The sequence below is a fragment of the Silurus aristotelis genome (assembly GCF_946808225.1).
Source record: "Silurus aristotelis genome assembly, chromosome: 24".
Classification (NCBI taxonomy): Eukaryota; Metazoa; Chordata; class Actinopteri; order Siluriformes; family Siluridae; genus Silurus; species Silurus aristotelis.
The window spans coordinates 554130-565970 of NC_139597.1; the positions used below are offsets into that span (position 1 = coordinate 554130).

General features: G+C 44.4%; 1 protein-coding gene across 1 annotated transcript in view; it reads left to right on the forward strand.

The window, feature by feature from the left end:
- Positions 1 to 4661: 4661 nt before the first annotated feature.
- Positions 4662 to 11841, forward strand: part of LOC310719366 (antigen WC1.1-like) — a 12428-nt gene continuing 5248 nt past the window's right edge. Inside the window, exons 1-6 of the mRNA XM_083528996.1 lie at positions 4662 to 5005; positions 6885 to 7193; positions 10158 to 10472; positions 10587 to 10901; positions 10986 to 11306; positions 11456 to 11788. Coding sequence (XP_083385122.1) covers positions 4918 to 5005; positions 6885 to 7193; positions 10158 to 10472; positions 10587 to 10901; positions 10986 to 11306; positions 11456 to 11788 — 1681 coding nt within the window. The 5' untranslated portion in view covers positions 4662 to 4917. The remainder of the gene's footprint in view (positions 5006 to 6884; positions 7194 to 10157; positions 10473 to 10586; positions 10902 to 10985; positions 11307 to 11455; positions 11789 to 11841) is intronic.

The following is an 11841-nucleotide window of genomic DNA, read 5'->3' on the forward strand; positions in this document are numbered from 1 at the left end:
CTCCTGTTCTTAAAGGGACTTCCTCAATTTCAAAATTAATATTAAAATCACAAATATATAATACTTTGTCTGAAGAAGCAGACGAAATATGCTAATTCTACAAGAAAATCAGTTGGTGTAAAGAATTATGTACGTGTTACCTTTATGTTTAGTTTTTTTGTGTGACGCTTTGATTATTATTATAATTACCTGTGACTACTTACACTTTGTAGCCCATCTTACGCAACACAAACATCAGAGCAACCGGTGTCCCTGTGTACCACCACCGAACACTCAAGAAACTCAGAAACAACCCCAACAACACAATAAATATATAATAAATATAAATAAAATATTAAATTTTAAAATAAATATATCTGCTATATCTGGTTGAAATGACAATAAAGGCTTCTTGACTTTACCATTTAGATGGGGCTGGACTTATAGATGTAGCAAAATTAAATGTAAAATTTAATATGCAAATTGGCAATGCAATTTTCAAAATAGGAATGTATTTCTGTGTTTAAAATGTAATTAAGTATGAAAATATAGAAATACATAAGTCAGTGCTTCTGATCATGCCAGCAGAGAAGGCTTTGCTGGACCTGAGAGCCATCCACTGGCAGCGTAAGACCATTCAATGGTTTATCCATCATTATGAGAACAACCTTCTGATATACAGTACAGACCAAAAGTTTGGACACACCTTCTCATTCAAAGAGTCTTCTTTATTTTCATGACTATGAAAATTGTAGAGTCACACTGAAGGCATCAAGGGCTATTTGACCAAGAAGGAGAGTGATGGGGTGCTGCAGATGACCTGGCCTCCACAGTCACCGGACCTGAACCCAATCGAGATGGTTTAGGGGTGAGCTGGACCGCAGAGTGAAGGCAAAAGGGCCAACAAGTGCCAAGCATCTCTCTGGGAACTCCTTCAAGACTGTTGGAAGACCATTTTAGGTGACTACCTCTTGAAGCTCATCAAGAGAATGCCAAGAGTGTGCAAAGCAGTAATCAAAGCAAAAGGTGGCTACTTTGAAGAACCTACAATATGACATTTTTCAGTTGTTTCACACTTTTTTGTTATGTAAATAATTCCATATATAATTCCACATGTGTTCATTCATAGTTTTGATGCCTTCAGTGTGAATCTACAATTTTCATAGTCATGAAAATAAAGAAAACTCTTTGAATGAGAAGGTGTGTCCAAACTTTTGGTCTGTACTGTATGTCAGCAAGACAAAAGAGCTGGTTATGTACAAACCCGATTCCAAAAAAAGTTGGGAGACTGTAAAAAATTTTGAATAAATACAGAAGGAAATGATGTGGTTTCAATATTTCAATATTTTATTTGGAATACAACATAGATGACATATCAAATGTTTAAACTGAGAAAATGTCTCATTTTAAGGGAAAAAATGAATTGATTTTAAATTTCATGACATCAACACATCGGAAAAAAGTTGGGACAAGGCCGTGTTTACCACTGTGTGGCGTCCTCTGTTCTTTTTATAACAGTCTGTACACGTCTGGGGACTCAGGAGACAAGTTGCTCAAGTTTAGGAATAGGAATGTTCTCCCATTCTTGTCTAAAACAGGCTTCTAGTTGCTCAACTGTCTCAGGTCTTCTTTGTCGCATCTTCCTCTTTATGATGCACCAAATGTTTTCTATGGGTGAAAGATCTGGACTGCAGGCTGCCATTTGTACCCAGATCCTTCTTCTACACAGCATGATGTTGTAATTGATGCAGTATGTGGTCTGACATTGTCATGTTGGAAAATGCAAGGTCTTCCCTGAAAGAGACGACGTCTGGATGGGAGCACATGTTGTTCTAGAACTTGGATATACCTTTCAGCATTGATGCTGCCTTTCCAGATGTGCATCTGCCCATGCCACACGCACTCATGCAACCCCATACCATCAGAGATGCAGGCTTCTGAACTGAGCGCTGAGAACAACTTGGGTTGTCCTTATCCTCTTTAGTCCAGATGACATGACATGACAGAACAGTTTTCCACTTTTCACTGCAGCATTGGGGGAACTGGTGATCCTCTGCCCATTTTGACTTCTGAGAGACACTGCCACTCTGAGAGGATCTTTTTATACCCAATCATGTTGCCAATCAACCTAATAATCTGCAAATTGGTCCTCCAGCTGTTCCTTATATGTACATTTAACTTTTCCAGCTTCTTATTGCTGCCTGTCCCAACTTTTTTGGAATGTGTAGCTCTCATGAAATCCAAAATAAGACAATATTTGGCATGACATTTCAAAATGTCTCACTTTCAACATTTGATATTTTATCTATATTCTATTGTGAATAAAATATGTTTATGAGATTTGTAAATTATTGCATTCCTTTTTATTCATAATTTGTACAGTTTCCCAACTTTTTTGGAATCGGGTTTGTACTTAAGCACAGAACATGAAAGGATCTACCACTCACTGATGATTAATAGAACCCCAGTAGAAATAATGAACAGTTTTTGGTGCTATCATCATGCAAGACATGCCATAATACTGTCATACCAACAGTATGGCAAAGAAGCCACCAGCATCTGTTCTACCTTAGCTGCCTTAAGGTTTTGGAATGCCCCTTAAGGTGCTTAGGAACATTTGCTTCTGCACCATCAAGAGCATCCTGACTCTAAACATTACAGCCTGGTGTAGGAATACACCAAGCAGGAGAGTTGAGCTCTCCAGAGGGTTCTTCAATCAGCTGAGCATACTAGTCACACTGAGATCTTTGACCTGAAGTTCATTTACAGAAAGTGGTGCTGGACCAAGGAGATAATGAAGGACCTCAGCCATCTTAACCATTGACTCTTCACCTAGTTCCACTTTCTGAAGGCCAACACAGAGAGGGTGAGGAGAAGTATTCTTCATAAAGGAATTTAAATTAATAATCTGGCAATGTCTTAACAGCACCCTCAGCAAGTCAGTTACGAGAAGAACATTACTTCACTGAACAGAAAACTCAGTTTGGAAACTTTACTGCTCTGTTATGGATTCAGAAATTCAGAAATAATTCAGAATTTTTTTATTATTAAAACTATTAATAAGTATGAGTGTGAGCTCTGTTCATCACTCCCACGCCTCAGAGACGGGAGGTGGAGATCTGTTCATGACTCTCACGCCTCAGAGACGGGAGGTGGAGATCTGTTCATCACTCCCACGCCTCAGAGACGGGAGGTGGAGCTCTGTTCATCACTCCCACGCCTCAGAGACGGGAGGTGGAGATCTGTTCATCACTCCCACGCCTCAGAGACGGGAGGTGGAGATCTGTTCATCACTCCCACGCCTCAGAGACGGGAGGTGGAGACCTGTTCATCACTCCCACGCCTCAGAGACGGGAGGTGGAGATCTGTTCATTGCTCCCAAGCCTCAGAGACGGGAGGTGGAGATCTGTTCATCACTCTCACGCCTCAGAGACGGGAGGTGGGTGGAGATCTGTTCATCGCTCCCACGCCTCAGAGACGGGAGGTGGGTGGAGATCTGTTCATCACTCCCACGCCTCAGTGACGGGAGGTGGAGATCTGTTCATCACTCTCACGCCTCAGAGACGGGAGGTGGAGATCTGTTCATCACTCTCACGCCTCAGAGACGGGAGGTGGAGATCTGTTCATCAATCCCACGCCTCAGAGACGGGAGGTGGAGATCTGTTCATCGCTCCCACGCCTCAGAGACGGGAGGTGGAGATCTGTTCATCGCTCTCACGCCTCAGAGACGGGAGGTGGAGATCTGTTCATCGCTCTCACGCCTCAGAGACGGGAGGTGGAGATCTGTTCATCGCTCTCACGCCTCAGAGACGGGAGGTGGAGATCTGTTCATCGCTCCCACGCCTCAGAGACGGGAGGTGGAGATCTGTTCATCGCTCCCACGCCTCAGAGACGGGAGGTGGAGATCTGTTCATCGCTCCCACGCCTCAGAGACGGGAGGTGGAGATCTGTTCATCGCTCCCACGCCTCAGAGACGGGAGGTGGAGATCTGTTCATCGCTCTCACGCCTCAGAGACGGGAGGTGGAGATCTGTTCATCGCTCTCACGCCTCAGAGACGGGAGGTGGAGATCTGTTCATCGCTCCCACGCCTCAGAGACGGGAGGTGGAGATCTGTACATCGCTCTCACGCCTCAGAGACGGGAGGTGGAGATCTGTTCATCAATCCCACGCCTCAGAGACGGGAGGTGGAGATCTGTTCATCGCTCCCACGCCTCAGAGACGGGAGGTGGAGATCTGTTCATCACTCTCACGCCTCAGAGACGGGAGGTGGAGATCTGTTCATCAATCCCACGCCTCAGAGACGGGAGGTGGAGATCTGTTCATCGCTCCCACGCCTCAGAGACGGGAGGTGGAGATCTGTTCATCGCTCTCACGCCTCAGAGACGGGAGGTGGAGATCTGTTCATCGCTCCCACGCCTCAGAGACGGGAGGTGGAGCTCTGTTCATCACCCTCACGCCTCAGAGACGGGAGGTGGAGATCTGTTCATCACTCTCACGCCTCAGAGACGGGAGGTGGAGCTCTGTTCATCACTCTCACGCCTCAGAGACGGGAGGTGGAGATCTGTTCATCACTCTCAGGCCTCAGAGACGGGAGGTGGAGATCTGTTCATCACTCTCACGCCTCAGAGACGGAAGGTGGAGCTCTGTTCATCACTCTCACGCCTCAGAGACGGGAGGTGGAGATCTGTTCATCACTCCCACGCCTCAGAGACGGGAGGTGGAGCTCTGTTGATCAGCGCTGACGTTCTTTTGATATATATGGAGAAAGTGAAAGACGCCTCGTCTGATTTGTTATTGAGGCTGTGTGATGATTTCCTCTCGTCTTTCTAATAAGGTAACAGTGAGTGTGATTGGTGTCTCTCTCTCTCTCTCTCTCTCTCTCTGTAGGGGGCTGAGTGAGGGGACACACTTCTCTCAGTCTCTCTGGGCGAGTGGAGATGAACACATGGTGTAGAACGAGGAGGGAGATGGAAATGTGTCTGACTTTTCTTCTTCTCTCATCCACACTCACACTCACAGCAGCTGGTAAGTACACACTGATTCTTCACACTAAAACATCACACACTTCTCACTTGAACACTACACACCATTTTTCATCAGCAAATGGGAGAAATGTTCCTGGACTGATGGCAACTTTAGAAACAGTCAAAGTGTTTGATTTGTATGGAATTGAAAAAGCTGTACATGAGCGTACACACATCATCCTCAGGGCTTTTTCTGACCACTCACTTCTACAATCAGCTCCAGATTCATGTTTAGAGTTTACACAGGATTTATTGTGTGTGTGTGTGTGTGTGTGTGTGTGTGTGTGTGTGTGTGTGTGTGTGTGTGTGTGTGAGAGAGAGAGAGAGAGAGAGAGAGAGAGAGAGAGAGAGTATAGTGTGTGTGTGTGTGTGTGTGTGTGAGAGAGAGAGAGAGAGAGAGAGAGCGAGAGAGTGTGTTTGTGTGTGTGTGTGTGAGAGAGAGAGAGAGAGAGAGAGAGAGAGAGAGAGAGAGAGAGAGAGAGAGAGAGAGTATAGTGTGTGTGTGTGTGTGTGTGAGAGAGAGAGAGAGAGAGAGAGAGAGCGAGAAAGTGTGTGTTTGTGTGTGTGTGAGAGAGAGAGAGAGAGAGAGAGAGAGAGTGTGTGTGTGTGTGTTTGTGTGTGTGTGTGTGTGTGTGTGTAATTAATTCTCTCTCTCAGACAGTGTGTGTGTGTGTGTGTGTGTGTGTGTGTGTGTGTGTGTGTGTGTGTGTATATATGTGTGTAATAAATTCTCTCTTTCAGACAGTGTGTGTGTGTGTGTCTGTGTGTGTGTGTGTGTGTGTGTGTGTGTGTGTGTGTGTGTGTGTGTGTGTGTGTAATTAATTCTCTCTCTCAGACAGTGTGTGTGTGTGTGTGTGTGTGTATATATATGTGTGTAATAAATTCTCTCTTTCAGACAGTGTGTGTGTGTGTGTGTGTGTGTGTGTGTGTGTGTGTGTGTGTGTAATAAATTCTCTCTCTCTTAGACAGTGTGTGTGTGTGTGTGTGTGTGTGTGTAAGATTATCTGTTCTGCTGTACTGATAAATTCTCTCTCTCTTAGACAGTGTGTGTGTGTGTAATAAATTCTCTCTCTCAGACAGTGTGTGTGTGTGTGTGTGTGTGTGTGTGTGTGTGTGTGTGTGTGTGTGTGTGAGAGAGAGAGAGAGAGAGAGAGAGAGAGAGAGTGTGTGTGTGTGTGTGTGTGTGAGTGTGTAATAAATTATCTTTCTCTCAGACAGTGTGTGTGTGTGTAATAAATTCTCTCTCTCAGACAGTGTGTGTGTGTGTGTGTGTGTATGTGTGTGTAATAAATCCTCTCTCTCAGACAGTGTGTGTGTGTGTTTGTGTGTTTGTGTGTGTGTGTGTGTGTGTGTGTGTGTGTGTGTGTGTGTGTAATAAATTCTCTCTCAGTGTGTGTGTTTGTGTGTGTGTGTGTGTGTGTGTAATAAATTCTCTCTCTCTCAGACAGTGTGTGTGTGTGTGTGTAATAAATTCTCTCTCTCAGACAGTGTGTGTGTGTGTGTGTGTGTGTATGTGTGTGTAATAAATCCTCTCTCTCAGACAGTGTGTGTGTGTGTTTGTGTGTTTGTGTGTGTGTGTGTGTGTGTGTGTGTAATAAATTCTCTCTCAGTGTGTGTGTTTGTGTGTGTGTGTGTAATAAATTCTCTCTCTCTCAGACAGTGTGTGTGTGTGTGTGTGTGTGTGTGTAATAAATTCTCTCTCTCAGACAGTGTGTGTGTGTGTGTGTGTGTGTGTGTGTGTGTGTGTAATAAATTCTCTCTCTCTCTCAGACAGTGTGTGTGTGTGTGTGTGTGTGTAATAAATTCTCTCTCTCTTAGACAGTGTGTGTGTGTGTGTGTGTGTGTGTCTGTGTGTGTGTGTAATAAATTCTCTCTCTCAGACAGTGTGAGGTTGGTGGATGGTGGAAGTCGCTGTGCTGGGAGAGTGGAGGTTTTTCATGATGGACAGTGGGGAACAGTGTGTGATGATTACTGGGATACGTTTGATGCTGCAGTGGTGTGTAGAGAACTGCACTGTGGGGAAGTTGTAGATGCACCAGTTTCTGCTTACTATGGAAAAGGATCAGGACTAATCTGGATGGATAATGTGCACTGTAGTGGATCAAAGTCCGCACTGAAGGAGTGTAATTCAGATGGCTGGGGAAAGCATGACTGTGGTCTAAACGAAGATGCTGGAGCCACCTGCTCAGGTAAACTGCTTGATTTATAGAAAACCATTACATTATTTATATCTTTGTTTTGAATTAATTGACTAATTAGAATTGTACCAATGAATAAATGCTCATCCCCCCTATGCCGAGTGCCTCTGACTTTTAATTTTGTCTTTATGTACCCATGTGTGATTTTGCTTTGATTCATGTCATGTCTTGCAATGGGTTGTCTTCATACATGTCCTTATTGTCTACAGCTGTTTCCATTTACCCATTTGATTAGTGTGTGTGTTCGTGCATATACCCCTGTGTTTCTATTTACACTGTAAATATTGTATAATTCAATTAAACTTTCTTTTCGGCTTCTCCCGTTAGGGGTCGCCACAGCGGATCCTCCGCACGTTTGATTTGGCACATGTTTTACGCTGGATGCCCTTCCTAACGCAACCCTCCCCAAGTGGGCTTGGGACCGGCACTAAGAGTGGCTGGGGATGGTTCCCTGACCGGGAATCGAACCCGGGTCGCAGCGGTGGGAGCGCTGCATCTTAACCACTATACCACCAGGGGACAAATATTGTATAATTCAATTAACTTAAAAATATAATGGAATTGTATAATACAATATACAAAAATAAACGTATAGTAAACTTTTAACCATGAACATTGTCCTAAAGCTTTACAGAAATAATCACAAATATGGGTTTCTGCATCATCTATTAGTCTCCATAAATTTATCTGTAAACTTATCTTGACTTGACTTGTAATGAGCAAGCCTATTAGATGGTATATGAAAGAAATCTTGAGAAGGCAACCTCACATGGGTGCCACCAATTATTTAATCATTATAGCCCTATTGTTGGTTATGAGGTTATAAACTGTTCACTGATTGCTCAGTGTTTTGCTACAGGTTCAAACCCAGCCTTACTGGTTGTCCTGGTTTTGATATTGCTTTAATTTTCTTATTCTCATTGTTCTTTTGCCCTGGACGTGTGTTTTGCTGATCTGTTCTATGTTTATGCCTTTGCCTAACTATTTGGATTTGTCAGCCTGTTTTATTAATAAAAAACCTTTCACTTGCACTGGCCTGAGACTGCACTACATTACAGAAGGAGGGCAAGAGAGGAGCTGCATCAAGCCAGCTGCACTTTCACCAGTGGTACCAGTATACTTGCCAGGACCATTTGATGGCATGGAGAACCTTCAGAAGGGGAATATATTTCCAAACCCAAATCTGTTTAAAAAAAAAAAAAAAGAACCCCAAGCCTGAGGAATAACACTGGCTAAGATGAATATTATCCCCACTCACTGACAAAACCCACCAGTGGTCTGGAATTCAGGTCATCACAGGTTCCAGAAGATTTGACATTGTGTTCTCTATGATCAGAGTGTTGATAAAGATGTATGGGGTTTCCACCTTTGAGCATTTCTTGAGGGATTTGGAGAGGGTCTGTCTATCGGATGACCGCCCTCAAGCTGTTTCTGTTTTTCTTCTTCTGATGAGGAGTCAAGATTCTTTTGGTGGCTAGGCCTCATAAGTCACTTTTACATAGCTGTGTCTCATTTCTATTAACAAACCGTATTGGGCTTGTCACTGAGAGCCTTATTTCATGACAATTTAATGTGGAAATGCCCCTTTTTAAATCAAATCAGATCAAATTTTATTTGTCACATACACATACACACAGGGTACGACATGCAGAGAAATGCTTTTTACGAAAATCCGGCTTGAGGAAATAGAATGGGGTGAAAAATTAAACAAAGAAAAAGAAGGCGGATAAATAAAGTATAAAAACTATATAAAATATAAGAATATATAAAGATATATATGAGAGAAAAAGATGTATATACAGAAAATGCGTATGGCAGTAAGCAGTAAAACAGTAAACAATTTAAGGTGGTTTTGTGATTGTCCATAAAGTGTCCGTGTGCGGTATGGTGTGGTGTAAAGTGTCCGTGTGCGGTATGGTGTGGTGTAAGGTGTCCGTTTGCGGTATGGTGTGGTGTAAAGTGTCCGTGTGCGGTATGGTGTGGTGTAAAGTGTCCGTGTGCGGTATGGTGTGGTGGAAAGTGTCCGTGTGCGGTATGGTGTGGTGTAAAGTGCCCGTGTGCGGTATGGTGTGGTGTAAAGTGTCCATGTGCGGTATGGTGTGGTGTAAAGTGTCTGTGTGCGGTGTGGTGTGGTGTAAAGTGTCCATGTGCGGTATGGTGTGGTGTAAAGTGCCCGTGTGCGGTATGGTGTGGTGTAAAGTGTCCATGTGCGGTATGGTGTGGTGTAAAGTGTCTTTGTGCGGTGTGGTGTGGTGTAAAGTGTCCGTGTGCGGTATGGTGTGGTGTAAAGTGCCCGTGTGCGGTATGGTGTGGTGTAAAGTGTCCATGTGCGGTATGGTGTGGTGTAAAGTGTCTGTGTGCGGTGTGGTATAAAATAAAATGTAAAGTGCAGTGTGCTGTGCGAGTCCAGAGATTTGTTAACGGTTGCGTTTATTGTCTACAGTTGGTTCAGTTTATCCGTGTGATTATTTTGGTAATTTACACTTCCACTTTATACTAAAGTTTTTTTTAATGGATTGGAATTTGAATGCCTCATTTATTAATACAATGTTATTAACTGCACAACCTGAAAATAAACGTGAAAATAAATCTTTATTTGATCTTCATTCATTCATTCATTCATTCATTCATTTTCTCCCGCTTATCCGTAATTCGGGTCGCGGGGGCAGCAGTCTAAGCAGGCCCCTGCCTTCGACTACTGCCCAATCCTCAAAGCACCGTCCCTTACGGTCCCTCCTGCAGGTGGTGAGCCCACGGGAAGGCGGCCCCACGTCACTCCGACGTCACGGACCTTGATATTTCCCTCGTAAGGGACCCCCAGAGCATAGAGGGTTAAGGGCCTTGCTCAAGGGCCCCATTATTTGATATTCATTTGAATATTTAATTGGAATGATTTCTTAATACTTGATTTTCCTGAAAACATGCATAAAATTTACACAATGAAATAACACACAGGTCGGAATTCCAGACTCACTGCTGGTCCTCACCGATGTTCTGGAAGAGTGGAGGTGCTTCATGGAGGTTCCTGGTCCACAGTGTGTGATGGTGACTTTGACCAGCAGGATGCAGAGGTTGTGTGTCGAGAGCAGGACTGTGGGATTCCTGTGAAGGTTCTTGGATCAGCTGCTTTTGGTCGAGGGGAGGGTCAGGTGTGGACTGAGGAGCTTCAGTGTAGAGGAACTGAATCTGAGATTTACTTCTGTCCATCATCATCTTCACTCAAACACTCAAACTGCTCCCATCACAATGATGTGGGATTAATATGTTCTGGTAAAGTATCAGGATTGAACTTCTGTTTAAATAGAGACCACGTTCCTGTCCATCAAACTTTAAGGTGTCTTTGTTGATGTTCCTCTTTCACTGAGCTCTCGGCTGTTTGTTCAGGTCACACAGAGGCTCGGCTGGTAAACGGATCAGACTCCTGTTCTGGTCGAGTGGAGCTCCAGTACCTCAGTGAGTGGGGCACAGTTTGTGCTGTAGGCTGGGATATGAGAGCTGCAGATGTTCTCTGTGCACAGCTGGATTGTGGGAGTGCTGTGGCTGTGGTGGAGGTGGACTGGTTTGGAGAGGGGAGTGGCCACATCTGGGCTGATGTGTTTGATTGTCAGGGGAATGAGACACACCTATCACAATGTGGCATCTCATCATGTAGTGGAGCTGCATGTTCTCATAAACACGATGCTGGAGTGATCTGTAACGGTGAGATATTAACATCACGTACACCACGTTAGTGAATAAAGTCAGTGTTCATTAGAATATTTCAGTGATGTTCTTCTGCTTCAGGATCATCCATGGCGTTTCATGAGGGGCGAGTGCGGTTGTCTGGAGGGAGCGAGTGTCAGGGGGAGGTGGAGATTTATTTCAGGCAGGACTGGAGGAAAGTTCTCCTGGACTCGTGGAGTCTGTCTGAGGCGTCTGTGCTCTGCAGACAGCTGGGCTGTGGCTCTGTGCTGAACTACAGTTCATCTCCATCCACCACTGAACACAAACACGTGTGTGTAACGGCTTTCAGCTGCTCTGGGAGTGAAGCTCATCTGGGGAACTGCAGCAGTGCACAAGCTGTCAACTGCACCTCTGGAGAACATCTGTACATCACCTGCTCAGGTAAACAGAACAGCAGTTACAAACACAACACCTACAAATCACCAACAGCTACAAATGAGCAACTGCTAACAACCTTAATAAAGTATTGTAATTTATTAAATATAGAAAAGCTAAAATATATTCATTTTTGCATGTTTTTGGTCATACAGCAGGAATCTTTAACTCCACCCACAGCTCCATCAGACTGGTAGGTTCTGGAGGAGACTGTGCAGGAAGGCTGGAGGTTTTCCACAGTGGTTCATGGGGAACAGTGTGTGATGACTCTTGGGGTATTGAGGATGCAGATGTGGTGTGCAGACAGCTGCAGTGTGGACGGGCCCTCAGTACCCACACACCAGCCTGGTTTGGTCCTGGAACTGGGTCCATATGGCTGAATGAGGTGGAGTGTGAGGGGAATGAGACGTCCCTGTGGAACTGCAGATTTCAGCTGTGTGAAGAGGGTGAATGTGGACACCAGGAGGACGTAGGAGTCGTGTGCTCAGGTACAGTGTGATGACTGAGAATAAACCTGTTAAATATATTCAATATGTAGAAG